At 38.0% G+C, this 19,207-nt stretch overlaps 2 protein-coding genes across 3 annotated transcripts in view; both read right to left on the bottom strand.

Annotated features, from left to right (window-relative positions):
* LOC121951913 (potassium voltage-gated channel subfamily B member 2-like) overlaps positions 1-3,409 on the bottom strand; it is a 39,487-nt gene extending 36,078 nt beyond the window's left edge. The window contains exon 1 of one of the 2 annotated variants that reach the window (XM_042498406.2): positions 3,113-3,409. The gene's annotated coding sequence lies outside the window, so the exon portion shown is untranslated. Of the gene's footprint in view, positions 1-657; positions 971-3,112 lie in introns of those variants that run through there. The other variant, XM_088085227.1, reaches the window with a different exon arrangement.
* A 5,586-nt stretch (positions 3,410-8,995) lies between these two features.
* On the bottom strand, positions 8,996-18,869 carry dnajb6a (DnaJ heat shock protein family (Hsp40) member B6a). The gene is made up of 8 exons (XM_042497732.2): positions 18,687-18,869; positions 16,010-16,116; positions 14,136-14,245; positions 13,940-14,005; positions 12,969-13,079; positions 12,603-12,752; positions 12,280-12,484; positions 8,996-9,920 (listed from the first exon to the last, which is right to left on the bottom strand). The coding sequence occupies exons 2-8, from the start codon at positions 16,072-16,074 to the stop codon at positions 9,815-9,817; spliced, it is 813 nt and encodes a 270-aa protein (XP_042353666.1). The 5' UTR covers positions 16,075-16,116; positions 18,687-18,869; the 3' UTR covers positions 8,996-9,814.
* Positions 18,870-19,207: the final 338 nt, after the last annotated feature.

Below are 19,207 nucleotides of genomic sequence, written 5' to 3' on the forward strand. Positions count from 1 at the left end.
CAAAACTATATATAGTCAAAACAAGCATTTTTAAGCCCTTTAAAAATATTTCATTAGAAATATTCAGACTAAATCTTTATCCTTGAATTGAAGTTTTCAACTGGACTCCATGTCAGGCTGTTTCTTTGGACGAGCCAGTAGGAATTTTGGGCAGACTGAAACTGTACTTTATTTATGAGAGTCAGGGGTTTGCTGGGGCAAAATGCATGACCCTAACCCTTCACAATAAATGACCACATTTCACATTTTAGGGATGAGATAAATGGCGTGTGTTATTTATTTATTTTAAAGAAAACATGCCTTAAAAACTAGTTGTGAGCTTTGAATACAAAATGCAACCACTTAAAGTTTACTGTCCCTCCACTAAGCCAAATCCAAAGACATTACTCCCACCCCAGTGTTTGAAAAATTCTTTACAGTGCCTCACCTGTTTTGCACCACCATCTCTCCCCTCATAAATAACGAACAGTCCCTAATGACACTCCCTCCCTTGGAGCGTTATTACTCCCCTTTCTGACAAGATAGCAAGATATGATTTGTATCATCGGATCATCGGTCGTCCAGTTTAGGATGATATGTGTATCTTTACTGTAGTTGTAAAACTGGGACCACTGCAGCAGGTTTTATCTGCTAAAATCAGTCTGCCTAACTCCTCACCTGCAGCTCCGCCTGTCACACCTGCTGCCTCTTCACACTTTCTGTCCAGACATTTGTCCTTTGTCTCTCTGCTGCTTTCATTTTCCTTTTCTCTGTCCTCTCTGCACCCTGGATTTTCTTTTGGAGCCCCAGATTTTTGGTGAGGCATTTTGAATGAGCTAGTCAGGCTGCAGTTCGCTTCACATCTTTCCATCAGCAGCACGTGTGACTTCTGCTTGTCTCTGACCCACAGATGGACTGAACCATCTCACAGTAAATGCGGGGGCATCAGATGACACGTTTTTTTTTCATGCAAATACGTTAATTATATTGTCATTGATGTAAGTCAGTAAATAAGTCGTACTTGGGCCCATTTAATGGTTACCCACAGACACTTTCATATAAACTGTGTGAATATACTGACAGTTTGAGCAAAATACAACAAAACATATTTTTATAAAAGTTTCCACTTTTTTAAGCTGTGGTTTTATGTAACACACTAATAATACTTTGTTACTTCACTTAAGGTTTTTGTGTGAGTATCTGTACTTGAAGTGTCAACTTTCACTTTTACTCCACTACATTTCCCATGAGCACCTAAGTTAACAAGAAAGGAAGAGGGGAGGATAGGACGGAGAGACGACTGAAGGAATGGACAGAGGGAAAAAATATTTTATTCTTTAAATCATTTAAATTGTGACCTTGATTTTCTTCAAGTGTAATTTTTAGGTGGTGTGTGTTACGAAGCAATAAATGTACTCATTTTCAAAGTTCTGACTGCTTGCTTTTTTATTAACAGAATTCACATGCTCTTTTACTTTAAATACTCAAGTACATTTGATATAATAAAATTACTTTTGAGACTGAAGTACAATGTCTGTCAGATATTTTAAGACTTTTACTCAAATAATATTCTAATAGGTGACTTTAACTTCAACCAGTCTCTGGTGAGGTTACTGTACTTATACTCAAGTGTGGCTCTCAGGTACTTTATCCACCGCTGCCCATAAGGCCTTGTTCATGTCACTTGCAATTACTTTTGGACAATTTAAAGAGAGAGATGGAAGAAGAAGGGGGCAACAGGGGCCTAGCAGCTCATTTTTGCCCTTTGGCCCTCTTGCAGGTTGATCTGGCCATGCCCACTGAATGCTCGAGGGAGCAGAATGAGGGAATGGAATGACAGGTCAAATCTACTAAAATATCATTATAATGGTGTAAGAACACAGCCAAAATGTTCAAAATTGGACTTGCAGCAGTGCTATATGGACGCCATGTCTTTATATTGTACTATTTGATATATATCTGTCTTACAGCAGCTGATATGGTTTGCTTTTCCATCACAGACATACAGAGTGATGTTAGAATTGACTGTAACTTACAGGCTGTCAGACAGTCAATTATTTTTGGTTCAGCGAGTAGCAGACAGAATCAAAACAGTAAATCTGAGCATCTCCATTGGGAAATATTCCTTTGTGCTGCCTGTTAAAGCCTGCAGACTCATCACAACCCCGGAAACGTTGACACTTTTAATTAGAAGGAATCCTCTAATTAAACCTCTGAATAATGAAACTGTATATCTCCACACAGGTTTTTTTATGCAGTGAATACCAAATAGGAACCCACTCTTACACAATGAATGGAATTTAAACTGCACCCCCCACCCCCACCCACACCCTCTGAAGCCTTTCTCCTGTTGGACTGTAAAGGCTTATGTTGCCATTAGAAGTCCTCTGACTGCGAGACCTTTATCTGATTGTGTAATGGAGTTCCACAAATCCCAGTAGTGGCATTAGGCTTCGTCTCCCCTGGCTCAAGTCTGCCTTAGTTAATTATAGACTGTCTATCTTCTCCTGGGACACTCATAGGACACACGGCTACGTCAGGAACCAAGCTGCTACATCACTACTAAAAATGGGTCTCATCCTGTCCATCCCCACCTCCAAAATAAAACACAACTTCTGACATTTCTCAAACATAAACACTTAGATTAGTAAACTGACTTTACACTTATCTTTGGTTTATTAAACACCAAACCGACTCCGGATAGGTGGAAGAAAATGGATGGATGGATGGTTTATTAAACAATGATTCACTTTATATCATTATCATAAAAAGTGTGTTGTAATTAGATGTTTTGCCACTTTCTTTACCAAAGCAGACCAAATGCAGAGACAGTTAAATCCTGTGCATACAGCAGAATAAAAGTCCAAAGTAAAAGCGTCCAATTCGTTGTCAAGAGATTAAGGAGACTCAGGCTTAACCCGTGATAATGCACCTGATCCCGCAGCAAGTTGAAAAGGTACAAGCTACATAGAAAGTGAATATATGTGAACAAACACAAATCAAAGTCAGGTCTGTTCTTTTTAATTTCCCTCAATTGTAATGTCTCTAACAGCAGCCCGCCACTCTTATTTAGATACTGAAACACTTGAATACATAAAAAGGTGTAAAGTGAAAGAATGTCCGTGTGACCCACCTCTGTGGAAACTGAGGATGTTTCGGAAAAGCCGAACTCTTGCTCTTCCAGGAGGTCCCACCATAGCACCCAGTACAGTTATCCCAGTTGCTTCGGCTCCCCTGCGGCCACTGATTGCTGAAGCCCGCCGAGAGCGCACAGACCGCCGGACACCCGCCACATTTTGGCAAAAAATTAAAAACAAAATTAAAAAAATCTGTTAGCGCAGGAGACGAAATGTCCCGGGAAATGCAGCGCGGAGAGCCATGAGGAAACACACAGAAGATACAGAGAGAGAAGTGTCAACCGGCTGGACAGGAGAGAGAGAGAGAGAGGGAGAGAGAGAGAGAGGAGCGAGAGAGAGAGGAGCGAGAGAAAGAGAGAGAGAGAGAGAGGGAGAGAGAGAGAGAGAGGGAGAGAGAGAGGGGGGGAGAAAGAGAACTAATTGGATTGAGGCGTTCAGCACCAAGGACAGCTCCACATCACCGGACTCTTTCCACCTGAACTCCCGCTGACCGCACAGCTCTGTACATTTCAATACCTGAAATAAGGGAATTCATTAATAGATATTTAAAACAAAGAAAATCGACTTTACGCATATATCAATGTATATTAGTAGTTATATTAGTAGTAATTCATGTTTGTATGAGACCATTATTACAGAAAGACAGGCCATTAAAGAAACAATGAACGATATTAACACAAATTCATAGAATCAAGTGCAAAAAAACAACAACAAAAAACAACCTTAAAGAGTTTTCAGAAACCAATATTTATGGTTATTGTAATTATACATTTCAAATTATTTTAGAGAATATAGAAGTATGATTTTTTTTTTTTGGTTTTATTTATTTATTTATTTGTTTATTTATCTATCTTTTTCTTTTCTTTAATTGCTAATTTTCAGATAATTTTCTTGAAACTTACTTTTTTGTTTTGGTGCAAATTTTTGGATCATTTCTTGTTAAGGGAGGTTTGCTCATTTGTTTCCTCTTCATAGGAACAGAGTAGCAAAATCAAGATGCTCACGTGTTGCTTTGTAAAAAGAAATTTTCAACAAATAGCAAGAAATTAGTACATTTAGAAAATTAATTTTAAAAATCCAGGGAAAAAGGGATAGGGAAAAAGAAAAAAAACTGGGGGAAAACTATAATTATCATAATTATATATTTAAAATGATGTCACATAATAATCTTTTTTTTCCAAGACATATTTTAAACCTTTGATTACAGGTTTGCTTCTTTTTCTCATTTAAACTTTTCTTTTTTGTTCTTTTTTTAAAACAACTTTCGCAATTAATTTATATTTCATAATTTCTTGCTACTTTTGTGGTCATTTCTTCTTTCATTGCATATTGCCTTCTTCTTCGCATTTTTTCTTCATCCTTTTTTTCCAATTGTTGCTATGATGTCAAAGGGACAGAATAGTTACAATTACAAAAATGCACTGACTGTAAAATAAAAATAGTTAAATGTATACATTCATGTTAATAGTATAGAAATGTAATTAAGTATATTTAATCAGGGACAAGTATGAACAGAAGGACAGATAATAAGATCTGGAGCATCGTTTTTATTATTATTATTATTACCATCATCATCATCATTATTATTATTATTATTATTATCATCATCATTATTATTATTATTATTATTATTATTATTATTAGGCCTATCTATATTTTTGAAACAACGCATATATATTGAGATCTGGGGCTATTTTTAAAACCTTTGGGGCTGAAGCCAGCCTTGGACACCAACAGGCACCAACAGAGGGAACATTCCTGGCTCTCCACAGAGAGGTGCTGCAACACACACAGGAAGAAACTCAGACGAGTGTAAAACTGACCACAGAGCAGTGAAGTTTTCTCTTTCAGCCTTTCCTTTTCTACTTTTGCTGTGCGTTAGAGAACTTTTTGAGTATTAATTGGCAACAAATACAAAAAAGAATCAGACAGTGACAAAATAACTCATCATACAGAGACAACCAATCAAACAAATTCCAAATAGCAAGCAAGATGCAAGCAAACACACACAGTGTGGGGTGGGGTGGGGGGGAGTAAAACTACTACAACTAATCATTTCAGCTGTACTTGTGTAAACTGTTTGATTTATAACAAACATGTTTTTTAAAGTTATTACTTTATTACTTTATTACTTATTTTGTTTTTCATGCAAAAAATCTTTATTTGTAAAGTGACAAAAGCTGTCAGATAATTGCAGTGAAGTAAGAAGTACAATATTTCCCTCTGAAATGTAATGGATAAATGTTCCTCATATTTGTAGCTAAGTAAACTACAGTAGCTACTTGAGTAAATGTACTAATTAAAATCCACCACTGCACATGCACACAAACAATCTTCCTTTCTTCATAATTATACATCTCATAACCCTGACAATATAACCATTCTGTTACTTCCTCCATATTTAATATACTAAACTTAGACATGGACGAGGAAAACCCTTCCTGTGTGATTTAAGGCGAATATTTCAACTACTTCCATTTCTATCCTGGACAGATGAGACTGATAGAAGACAGGAGTGACAGAAAACAGCAGGGAAACAGACGAAAGGCGGGGAGGACTAGAGAGATTGGGAAATTAGGGAAAGTGACAACAGGAGAACTAATCAGGGAAACCCTGAAGACAGGAAAGTTCACAATGACAGGAAGTAAAACCAGGCATGACACATGAGGATTGATACCACAAAACAAAGCAGGAACCCAAACATGAAACAAGGAAAACACAGAGAAACCACAAAACAAAATCTACAAAATACCCCAGATCATGACAAACTTCCAAAAAAATCATAAATAAATGGAAGATTTATAGCCATTTTACTGTTAACAGTGAAATGCCAATGAATAATGTTTCCCAATTGTTAATAATCCCATACTTTGTTATTTCAATAGTTTATTGTTAAAAAAATATTACATTATTGGTATACTTTTATGTTTGTCAATGATTACAGAATGATTTGTGAACCCTTCAGAAATTAAAAAAAAACAAAAAACGGTAACATTATATTTGGATTGTTGTTATAGAGTTGCAGCTAATGATGATTACCATGATGATGATTTATATGTTAAAGGTCAAGTGTGGAGGATTTAGTGGCATCTAGCAGTGAGGCTGCAGAACTGGAACTTTTTCCATGTGACAAGAAAGACAGATAGATAGATAGATAGATAGATAGATAGATAGATAGATAGATAGATAGATAGATAGATAGATAGATAGATAGATAGATAGATAGATAGATAGATAGATAGATAGATAGATAGATAGATAGACAGACAGATAGATAGATACTTTATCAGTCCTTCACAGGAAAAAAACATTTGTTACAGCTGTTCATTCACAGCTAACCACACACATCTAAAACTATCTGCTGGAAAAATAATAATTAAAAAAACTTAGATATAAATACTAAATTGCTGCATGTTATCCCCTCTCTCTCTCCCTCTTTCATGCTGCAGCTGTCCTATCTTTAATAAGGGCAAAAGCATATATATATATATATATATATATAAAAGTCTAATGGCAGCAGGCAGGACAGAGGTTCTGCAGCGTTCAGTCCTGCTTCTTGCCGGGATCAACCTGTGGCTGAAGCTGCTCTGCCCAGACACCTGCAGGGTGTGGAGGGGCTGGTGGTCCATCATGCTTTTTAGTTTTGAGAGCATTCTCCTCTCTGCCAGTGACACTTATGTCATTAATAATCCAGAGAAAACAGAAAAAAGAATTGTGAGCAAAGTTTGAACCTCCATATTATTCACACACACACACACACACGCACACACACACACACACACACGCAGGTAACTTGGTAAATTTCATTCATTGAAAACAAAAATAAGATTGAGAGTTAAGTTTACGCACCATTCTTGTTCCTCAGCGTGTAAGCTCGCTGTGGGCTCTCTATAGGTCAGAGTTAACGTCACACTGAGGATGTGCTGGAACAGTGCAGGCCCTGGGGCCCTGTTCTGAGCACTAACTGTGGAGACACAAACTAAAACTGATTAAACTGCAGCTACTCCTGCTTTAACCTGTAGGGACTGTTTGGTGCATTTTATACGCTTTTCATTTTGTGTATTTTTGTTTAATCAGTGAATTTCCAGCTCAGCTCTTACAATAGGTTTAAAATACACCATGGAAAGTAAACTGTTACATTCAAACTGTTAAATGCAAAAAGTTACTCCATATTTCTGGGTGTCATTCTGGGCTTTTACCTTGGAATTTTCATTTTTAGTATTTTTTACCAGATGATTCATGCTATTTCCACTTTCCACTGTCACAGTCAATGTCACTGCTAATCACTGACATATCCCAGACAGTAATTATCAAAAAAATATAAAAATCTACTCATGTAGTGTACTGAAAGTAATTCAGTTTTTTGTTTTTCTTTTTTTCCATCTAAAAACATAGTGGCATCATGACAAAAAAACTGGCATTTAAAGGGTTAAAAATCTGAAAATTAATGATTATTTGATGTTTAAGGACTGATGATGGTTGATAAAAATAAACTCTATTAAAGCATAAAATAACGTGTATATATATATTTTTAATAGCCTGTATTTGAAAAGTGCATTTTGTGTGCAGAGTGTGTATTGAACACTGCACAAAAAAAGTATAAAAACCAGTGTTGCTTCTAATCATTAAATATTCTAGACTGCGATAATTTAAAAAAATCTGCTAAACATGTTGTATATTCAAAATGTATTTATTTATTTGTGTATTTTTTTAAAATCTAAAAAGATAGTGGCATCATAAAAAACCCTGGCATTTCAAGGGTTAAAATTCTAAAAATTAATGAATATTTCATATTTATGATCAGGGCTGATGTTGGTTAAAAATTTAACTCGTAATGAAAGTACAAAAACAATATTAATGTATATTTTTTAATGCTTGATTTTGAAAAGCGCATTTTGTGCACAGAGCGAAAAGAGTGTGTGTAATATTAACGTGGGTGCTATTTTAATGTAATACAAACGTTTGTTTGTGATAGTTTTGTTATTGAAGTCTGTCGGAGGGAATTTTAAATGAATAGTGAACACTGACTCTCAGGTTACTACCCATGACACAGTGTCCACAGCTATCAGACACTTATATTTAATGCATTGGAAGACCTCTGACACAATTTTCTATAAATAGTATAAATCGTTTCTATAAACAGACTGTGAGCATTTCTCTGTGGATTGAGTGTTTTGATACTTTCACGGTAGATTTATGTCGAGACGACTGTTTCCATTGAGTGATGTTCTGCGACTTCTCCTCTGGTGATAACATCCCAGTAACCATGGTGATAGATGTTCAAAACATTAGCAGCTTTATTTCTATTACAGCCACCACCCCAGCCTACATTATTTCAAATCCAAGGCCAGATAGGCGTGTTGGGAAGCCATAATGAAAAGGCGAGGCCCTTATAGGTGGGAGCTGCCACATATGAGGGACTTCTTGGAGGTGAAAGTCCACTATTTCTCAGCGGAGTTATGGATCTAAAACTTCAGGATGATCTGCTCAACTTCTGAAGAGTTATGTGATGCAATAACAGCTCTTGTAGCTCCTGCTGCATCATGAGGGAGCCAGATCCTACTGACCAGCACATATCCATAGCATCATGTGACCTATGAAAGACAAAGTGTTTCCATTGCAGTTTTGTGAAATACGGCTTTTTTTCAGTTGCCTGAAATACCACCTCATGCGAGTGTAAACACCTTTTTGCGATAAATGGGATTTTTTTTTCAAAATTCATGTTATGCGTAGTTCATATTCGTAATTTGAATTTGTGCAATTTGAGGATGAAATGAAAACCTGCCAAATATGTGACCTACAAGACTTTATACAGACCCACAGACATCCTGCATGATGACACTTGTGATACTAACAGACAGATGAGACAGCAGCCAAACTTTAGCATCCTGAAAACAGGATGAAACTCAGGTTTATTGGTTTACAAAGTACACAAAATTCCTTCTATATCCATATATCATTTATAGAATGCCTTCCATTAACTGTGCATCATAATGCAGCTTTAACATTAAGACTCAACATCATAAGGTGTACATGCATAATTAAATAAACAAAAAAACACATTGGTATTAGAACATATAAAATTGCATAACTCATCCTAACAGCATTTTAATTTTTTTTAATAAAAAAGAATTATTACTAAGAAGAGGTTAGACAAGCAGTAAACAGAGAGGCGGAAGAAGCATCAGTTATTCTACTCACTTTTTAAAAGCCAAATCAACACTTTTGTTTTTTTACTATTCAGATGAAAAAAGCAAAGTCATGCTTTGTTTTCTGAACACAGTGTGTGTCGCCTGCACACACACACCGACACACAGTGGAGTGCATACAGAAAGTCATGGGAGGAGGGGTCTGGTCATACACATCAGAACAATACTGTGGTCCCAAACACTGAAACAATAACACCACCCTGAGCCAAAATATAAGGACAGCTCCAATTGAGAAATACATTAACAAAATGCATAGAAAAGTCTGCATCCAAATCCCTCCAATTTGAATCGTCGGTTAACAAATGAAAGTCAGCAGGGAGAGGACATGAGGAGGGAAATCAACACAACCTAAGTATGTACATCCAAACAACAGTAGAGCACTATTATTACATTGTTTTGTTGCTTTTTTTTCTCCTTCTGTTTGGAGCTCAAGTTTGTTGGTATGTTTGTGCTGAGGTAACACTTCTGCAGCAGACCATGCGTCTGTCGTTACTTGTGTTCCAGTCGCAGCAGCTGCTCCTTACCGTTAATGGTTAAAGACCGCAGCTGCCCGTCCTCCTCCACCTCCACCCGCTCCTGACCGTTCTCCACAATCCTGGAGGAAGAGAGGACGAGGACGATTTAACTGAAAGAGATCTCAGCTGATGAAAAAGACGTGAAAACGCTGCCGGTTTCATTCATCCATTAACCCTTTGAAACCTGAGCAAAGTAGCTCTTCTTTTTTTTCAAGACATGGAAAAAAGGCAATGAGCAACTTACCAATCACCAGATTTGTCACGTTTTACTTTTTTTGCAATTTAAGGGAAATTTCATTGCCTTTTTATCCAATGCTTATGAAAGAAATCAAACCAGTTTGCTCATGTTCCAAAGACAGAAATATTTGTAAAAAGGCGTCTGAACGCAGCACAAAAAAACGATGTCGCTCCAGGCTATGAGGGGTTAATCAGATGTTTAGCTGTCATTCAGAAAAAGGTCTCCATTGAGAGAATCTTGTGTTAATGCTTTTTTTCAGACATGTCAGCACAGTTACAGATTAGTCACACTGCTGATGTGATGTGTGTCATCTGGTCCACAGAGGGGACAGCAGCCTCAGCTGGAGAACAGCTGGACTCTCGCCTCCAACTCAAACAAATTGCATTTTTATGCATTTTTCATGTAGTAGTAGCAGTAGCAGTTTATTTTAAACATGAAAAAAACGTTCAAAAGAAAAAAAAGACAATCATAAAGTAACAGACAGACATAAAAAATACATTACAAAAGAGGACATGAAAAATGTAAACAACACATCATGATTTGATACACATATCCAAAAAGGAGTGGGAAGTACTAACTTTTTTAATCCCACCCCTTATCCATAACTTCATATTGGTCATTTATTAGCTTCCACATCAATATAAAGCTAATTAATTCTCTAGACTTATTCTAATATACAAACCCCAATTCCAATGAAGTTAAATAAATAAAAACACAATACAATGATGTACAAATCCTTTTTATCCTATATTCAACTGTGTCAGTGTTTCCTTTTTCAATACAAAAATATACTGTCACTGTTCCAGCTCCATACAGACCCAGACCCCAAACACATTTCCTCAGCAGTGTGACCATCTAATAACATTTAACCAATATGCTGGATATTCATACTGGAAGCATTTGGCATAAAAAAATACATAAAAAGCTGGCTATTCAGTGTTAGCCTGGTGTTTCCTACTTTTTTCTCCTAAAAACTTACATTGTGTTGTGTAATTGCTTGTTTTTGTAGCCTATTTGCAGCAGCTTTTTTTGTGCCACACACGTTTTGTCAAATCTGTGAATGTGTTTCCTTGCTGTGTTTCATCTATTTGCATTTCGTTTTCTACATGCGTTGGATGTTTTGTCAAAGAGGTGAGGATGTATTCTTTATTTGCTCGTGTGTTGTGAAATTGTGGTGTGTTGAGCTCTCTTGACCACAGTGCTTTTGCAGCACTGGAAAGACTCTCATCAAATACTTCAAACTCTGACACTGTGTCACTGGTTTAGAAGTGGGGTTGTGTAGGGTAATTATCCATAGTCTGTGTATTACATGCAGTAATGTCACTTGGCACACTGTCAGTTTGGAGGAATGCTGACACAGCAGCGATACAATGTATTGCTGTGGACAGAATGTCAGCAGGAAAATGGATTTTAGACACCAAAAAAAGTGCAAACTGAAACAAAATCTGTATCAGTGTAAGTGTTTGCTGTGAGTGCTCCATATCATATTGTTGAAGATAATGCCGGTATGATTGTTAATATGACTAGAAAAAATTCATATCGTGATGATGGCAACAATTCGACTTGCTGAAGTAATGGTGTCCCGCTGCTACATATGGAAACAACGAGCATGGCTGAAAGCGAAAACTCTAGCGTCCAGGAGCGACTTCAGTGGAATCAGTGAATGATTTATGAACTTTTCTCTTCTCAGTTTCTTCTCTTCCCCTCTCAGTATTTTCTCTCACTTAATTCATTTTGCGATATGCACTATCAAATCATGTCTTCTATTCTGAGGCGTCTTCTTTGCTTAATGTGTCCACAGTGCTTAACATCCATTTTACCCTTCACAATAAAAGCCCCAGATATATACACTGCACCACTTTGAATCAAATCATGGATAATGTGCATAATTTGAAGGAGGAACTAATATGCATGACATCTTTTTTGTATTAGTGCTAAAACTAAACTGGTGACAGAATGGACAGAGCAAATACATCACTTTTGACAGAAAATCGTCTGCGGGCGGAGCTTTAACACCCATTAACCATTTTATTTGGCTTCTCTGTAGTTTAGTTTTTGTATTTAGTGTCATCTTTAGAGAGAGCAAAGAACAAATAAAATCATAGCACTTGAAAAGTATAGCGAAAGTGACAAAGTCTCAGCACACAGTTTGTAAATGAGCTAACTGAACTGGTGTGACGTCAGAGCGGCTCAGTTTGTACCTTTTAGTGGTGATCTTCCTGCCGTTGATGATCTTGGTGGAGGTGGACACAGAGCGGAAGTTGCCCATCCCTCCTCCACCTCCTCCCCCAAAAGAGGTGGATGAAAAAGAGGTGAAGCCTCCACCTCCAAGACTGCCCATGGTTGTCATGTGACCCATGTGACCCATGTGACCCATGGGGCTCATGGAGCTGAAAGAACTGAATCCTGAGATAACGGGACAGAGAGAGAGGCTGCTTTAAAACGTGACTGAGGTTTGCATCCACTGTGTGTCATTGCTCAGCTCGTGTGTTATATTTCAGTTATTTTTGGGTGAATATCTGACCTGGATCAAATGGTGAGAAGCCAGCACCAAATGGAGGAAAACCGACAAAGCCCCCGAAAAACGAGCCACCTGTCCGGTGACTGCGGTTTGCTCGACTCTGGTGCCGCCGGCCGCTGCCGAAAAACGGATCATCACTAAATGGATCTGCACCTGACAGAGCGGGACAGACAACAGAGTATCAACAGTGCTGCCTCAGACCCAATCTCTCTCTCTCTCTCTCTCTCTCTCTCTCTCTCTCTCTCTCTCACACACACACACACACACACATTCACTCTTCTGAATGCAGAAATTGAAGGAGCTGATGGGAACACTTCCCTGGAACTGTATCTGACATGAATTCACGTGACAAATAAACTGACTGATTACCAAAAAAGTCTGCGAATGGGTCACTGCCTCCGAAGAATTCCCTGAAGACGTCATCTGGGTTGCGGAATGTGAACGGTTCGTGGAAATGATCTCCGTTGTGGAAATGGCCCCCTGAAACATCATGTCGATGAAAACTGATGTAATCAGTATGAACACAGAGCAAAACTAAATAACTCAATGCACTCAGTGCTGCTGGGTCAGCCTTTTTTTTCATTATTACCATCCTCTGCACTGCAGCTGCTGCACAGTAATATCTCGGGGCAGAAATAAAGCTTTCAAACAATCATGCAGCCCAAAGTGCCTCACAAAAAGAATTAAAACAGCACAGGAAAAGTAACAAGCAAATAGCCATTACAATAACAATAAGAACTTTAGAATAAATTAAAACTATACTATAAAAAAACTATGGAAAAATAAATAAAATGAGCAATTCCTTGTTTTCTTTGGTAATTAGGTCATTTGCATATATGCAATGATGACTTCTGAATAATATACGTATACACAAAGGGCTCGTCTTTAGAGTGTGCACTGAAGCCTGTTCTAACTACCTGACACTACTGGGGATGCGCACTGATTGTTAATGACATATGATGCCTTTTTTACTGTTCAGAAAGCGCTGTGGACGTGTACTGTACTGTATATGTCACACTAGAGGTCGAGGCTATTGTATTAAACGTCACACCCGCCACGCCTCTTTTGCCTCCATGGTGCCGGCATGCCGTCTAAAATCCCACAGCGGAGCGGCATGATGTTGCCGTTGTTTGGTTCTGTGTAAAATGCAAAGGGTGCATAAAGAAGGACTTTGTGGTGACTCATCTACTGTTAGAAGAGCGGCAGTCACATCTCCAACAAATGAAACGGTGAGTTTCATATTTGATAGAAATGTTTTCAGTCAAACTAAAATCTGTTGTTGATACAGACAGAAAAAAATACATGTGGAGTTTTGAGCGTTTCCAAAATGCAGCACTCACCTCTCCCTCCGTTGCTGCCCGTCAGTCCCTCCTTGCCATAACGATCATATATGCTCCTCTTGTTGGCTGGAAGAGGAAAGGAAAAAATGTCAAAGTAGAACCACAACAGAGAATCAGAAACAGGAGGACGAGTGCAGGAAGACGAGTATCAGTGTTTATCTGTGGACTTATTTGTACAGCGAGCAGTGATACAAACCATCAGACAAGACTTCATACGCCTCGGACAGCTCCTTGAACTTCTTCTCAGCCTCCTCCTTGTTGTCGGGGTTTTTATCAGGGTGCCACCTCAGCGCCAGCTTTCTGTAGCTGCACCAGGACACAAGAGGGAGAGGACGGCTGATTAATAACACTGAGCAAAAATTAAATACTGTGCTTATTAACACTGATCTGTCAGTCAAGATTCTGATGAATACTGATGACAACAATCATCAGCGAGGCTCATCATCTCATCAGATTTAATCCAAAAAAAAACCCAAAACAAAAGACATTGAAAGTAAAAGAAAAGACAAAGCGAGAAATGAATGAATTATTTTTTCTTCAAATTACTCTTCTGTAGTGAAATTAACATCACAGTATGCAAACTGTTATCCTGATGGCCCACCGGCAGGTTTAGACATACAATACAATGGTTTTTAATGTATGTCATGTTCATTCATTGTGCAAGAATACTTTAACTTAGGGTTGATGTTTTGTTCATGTTGATTTGTACATGTTGATTTTATTAGAGTTAATCCAGACTGTCTGCCTACAAATGTATAAATCACTCAGTAACACTTTATTGTGTATATTCTAACTGTGTTTGACAAAAGAGTTAAACAATGTGTAAAAATGTTAAAATATCAGTGACTGATTAGGACCAACAACAAACACAACAAGAGAAGCTGAAAAAATGAATAAAAGAAACAAGGAGGTCTTGTATAATATTCGTAATTTTAGAACAAACTAGATTCCTTGTAATAATATGACAAGTTAAATGACCATATTTATGACAGAGCACAAACTAAGCTTGAACCCTTCTGCAAATAAAGACCTGAGAGCACTCAGGAGCAGCTTCAAAACACATTTTGAGCCACTTTGCTTGAAGTGTTTGGCTGACACTTTTCGGCAGGATGTGCCCAGATCTGTATGCTCCACTCAGCTCTTTGTGCCAGATAAAGCTGATGAAGCACACTGAGAAGCAGCCTGATTTTACTTGAAAGGAGTAATCACAGATGTCACCTCACAAGCCACTTTGCCCCCAGGTGACATTAAAGATTTACTCCACTCAGTCCTCACCTCAGTACAGTGCAGCTTGAAGACGCTGAGCACAGGAATCCTTCCTGTTTCAGTCTGAGTCCCACTCACCACTCTGCTGCTGCTGCGTGCTCTGTTCACTTGTTCTCACTCTAAAAAACGTGTCCCCTCACACTCTTTAATCAGATTGATGACTCTGTTATTTTAAGCTCACTCTGTAGTTTTGTTGTTAATGAAGCTTCATAGAAAGGTGACCAGCCTACGGAGAGTCATTCATTAGCGGTCTAGTTGTGAGCCAGGGCCTTTGGAGGACAACAGAGGTGATAGCATCACTGTGTAGAGGTCTGCCAAAGAGCTGCACAACATTACAGCTGAGATATAACATTTTCAAACTTCATCAACCTCAGAATTAGCTGGGGGGCTATTATTAGATATATTATCAAAGACAGGAGAAAACTATCCAGAAAAATATTTTTAGAATAAATGTAATTATACCGAATACATATATAAATACATGCATATATATATTTATTGTTATTTTTTTCAGGTCATTTCCTTGTACCCTTTTACCACTTTTAGCTCATTTTTACACCATTTCTTGTTGAATTGCTTATCACAGAAACATCAAGCCAGTTTGCTCAGGTTTCAAAGGGTTAACTAAAAAAAGCCCTCCTGTTTTCCTTCCTTTAAGGATCATTGTGACTAATGGTAATATTCTGTAATATCATGATATAGATGGTTGTCCTACCATGAAAATCAACAACAACCCTAGTTTGATGCATTTAAGAGTTAAAGCTTAACTCTTAGCTATAATATTTTCAAACTTCATCGACTCACGCTTTCTTGATGTCGTCTGCAGATGAGTCTCTCCGCACACCTAACACCTTGTAGTAGTCCACCATGATGAGTGGATGAAGGGAGGAACTTGAGTGAGTGTGATGGACCTGCAGGAACAAAGAGAGACTTGTGTTACACTTAAAAGTAGCTTTAAATGAATAAACCCAGCAGTCAAAGGCCAACACAGCAGGGACGGGACTGTGAGTGCTACCCACTACTACTCCTACCTTTTTAACTGCACTTTACCAATTTATTTATTGACTTTTTATTTATGCATTTTAGTCTGTTAAACCGTTTTACAAGATGGTATATAATTTTATTTATTTATTTTTTTTCCAAATCTATTATTACATTTTTTGCTGTCATCCTTTCATTTACCTTTTGTCTACTAAATACAGTATTTCAATTATTTAACAACTAATCAATAATAAGCCAAGTTTTAATGAGTACTCTTATTTTAGTACCTAATTAAAGTCTGACTTTTTTATCCATATGCTTGTGTGCTTGTGTACTTGTGTGTGTGTGTGTGTGTGTGTGTTTATTGTATGAAAAGTGCTATACAAATTAAGTCTGACTGATTGATTGATTAATATTACAGAAACAAATGCTTACTGTAACAACAATGTATGTATCTGTATCATTTAGTTATGCTAGTGGGCTACCAAAAGTGTAATTTAGTGATTTATATTATTTTTTTCAAGCAATGTTGACTTGCACCCCATATCAAAGGTTGCCAATATCTGTGTGCTGAGTGCACATGGGAGATGTTTAACTTTTAGACTTTCTCACAGAAATCCCTTTCTGAAAGAAACCTTGGTATTCATTTTAACCAAAACCATAATTAATTCTTAACAACAAACACAAAATCCACTTCTGCTAGAAGGCCCTGATCCTGCTCGATGAGCAGACGGATTGGTTCATGTGAATGTGCATGCACATGGTTCTGTGTTTAACAAAGGCTTCTTTGTTGCTGCTGGTACATAATGGAGCCTCTGGTACACTGAGTCAGTCTGAGCGGCTCAAAAGCAGCAGCTCAACGGAGAAAGGTGGAACTCTGTCCAAGTGGACAAAGAGGACATTCAAGAGCCAAATTTTGATGACTTAGTCACAATGTTCTAAAATCCCGTGGGATTCTTCGTGGGTGTTGATTTTTCTCAGGAACCATATTGCTTTTGAGTTATCAGTCCCATTGTAACATTACAATGTTTAAAAGTTCACTACTCCATGCTGATCAGGTTTGCACACCTCTGATACACTCTCTCTCTCTCTCTCTCTCTCTCTCTCTCTCTCTCTCTCTATATATATATATATATATATATATATATATATATAAAGCTTATTTTAAGATTATTTTCTTGTACCTTTTGATCAATTTATTGCTCGTTTTTAGGTCATTTCTAATTAAACTGCTCCTCACCTTCCCATATAAATAAATGAAACCCGCTTGCTCTGGTTTCTAAAGGTTTAACTAAAAAAAGCCCTCCTGTTTTCATTCCTTTATGGGTCACTGTGACTGATAGAAAAACACTTATAAGGATAGAAGGATTGGGCCATCTACACATTACAGCTACAGGAGCTTTTATGACATCCCATTCTAAATCCATAGGTGTTAATATGGAGTTGGTCCCCTCTTTTCAGCTGTAACAGCTTCCACTCTTCTGGGAAGGCTTTCTACAAGATTTTGGAGTGTCTGTGGCAGACTGCAGGGCTAGGTGCTTGATCTTATACACCTGTGGCAATGGGACTGAATGAAACACCTGAATTCAATGATTAAGAGGTGTGGCCCAATATTTTTGTCCATACAGTGTATAAATTCTGTAATACCGAGATACCATGACCTCACGATATTTCTGAGATGGTTATATTACCATGAAAGTCATATACCGTTGCAACCCTAGTTTGATGCATTTAAGAGTTACAGCTTCAAGTATTTTGAAGCAAATACTGATACATTTAAACTGACTCTATTTTGGTCTGGGTTCCATATTCATACAACAGAAAGACTACTGCGGTACAAAATCAAATGGTTTTGATTTGATATGATTTTTGTGCATCATAACAAACTGGCAGCAGAGTCAAGCCACGATGCTTACACAAAGCACATGTAGTTCCTTCAGGACAATCTCCTTTAATAACATGCGTATTGTTTTTAGAAGTACAGCATGGACGGATGCTCCATACTGATATTATTTATTTACCAACGACCAACAACAACCATGGCGGGGCTGCTGGACGCTGAGCTATATCTGAGTCCTGGGTCTTCACCACGAGCCACAACATTCAGGTCAAATACAATGTTAGCTTGAAAGGTGTAACTAAGAATTAGCTTCTTAGCATCAGTGTGAAGCTGACGGCCATCCGTCCAGCCTGTGCTTTCGGAGCGACGGTAGCTCTTGTTTATCTCTCTGTGACCCTGCTAGCTAGCAAACATAACTATGTACAAAAAGCCATGAATACTAGCATTAACTGGAATAATGAGCAGCACAATGGTAGGATAAAGAATGTTTAACACTCATTGAGTATTTTTTTGTGTCACTGACACGGTTTTGTTTGTGGCGGTAGCTGCTGTTAGCTGCTCACCTTAGCGGACCTCTCGTAAGCTGGTTAGCGTTAGCTTAGCTCCGCTCACAGAAAACAGCAGTGACCACATTAGCTGTGCTAGCAAACACTGTCTTACCCTGTTTACGTCCAGCTGTCCGTGCTCTCAGCGGGTATGGAGGACAGAGACACCGTATATTTTGTTAGGTGGTGTCAGAAGCTACACAGGTTTATTCATGTTCAGCAATCTGCAGATTCTCAGATTAGACGCAACGTCCTGTTTCTGGCTTCACCATCTTCTTCTTCTGTGGTGTTTGACTGCAGCCTCCTTGCATTACTGCCACCTGGAGGTCACTCCCCGCACACCGGCTGTCCCAGGATCAGCACCTTGGACAGCAACCTGACACATTCTAATGGAGGCTGATTTGCCCTCACTACAGAGGAGGGGAAAGGAAAACACGATGTGATTAACATCAGACTATAGACCGCGTTGTCTATATTTACAGAGGCAGCTTATATATTTTCAATACTCCTTTTTTCTTTGCAGTGCTTAAACATTAATGCACATCTTCTGACATCTGCATCCATAATTATCTGATCACTATCCTCATGGAATAACGACTGCAAATTGTTTTAATGAATAAGTCAGGTTCTCTCTCT

This window comes from Plectropomus leopardus, chromosome 12, assembly GCF_026936395.1.
Source record: "Plectropomus leopardus strain MGB_pleo_1.0 chromosome 12, ASM2693639v1, whole genome shotgun sequence".
NCBI lineage: Eukaryota > Metazoa > Chordata > Actinopteri > Perciformes > Serranidae > Plectropomus > Plectropomus leopardus.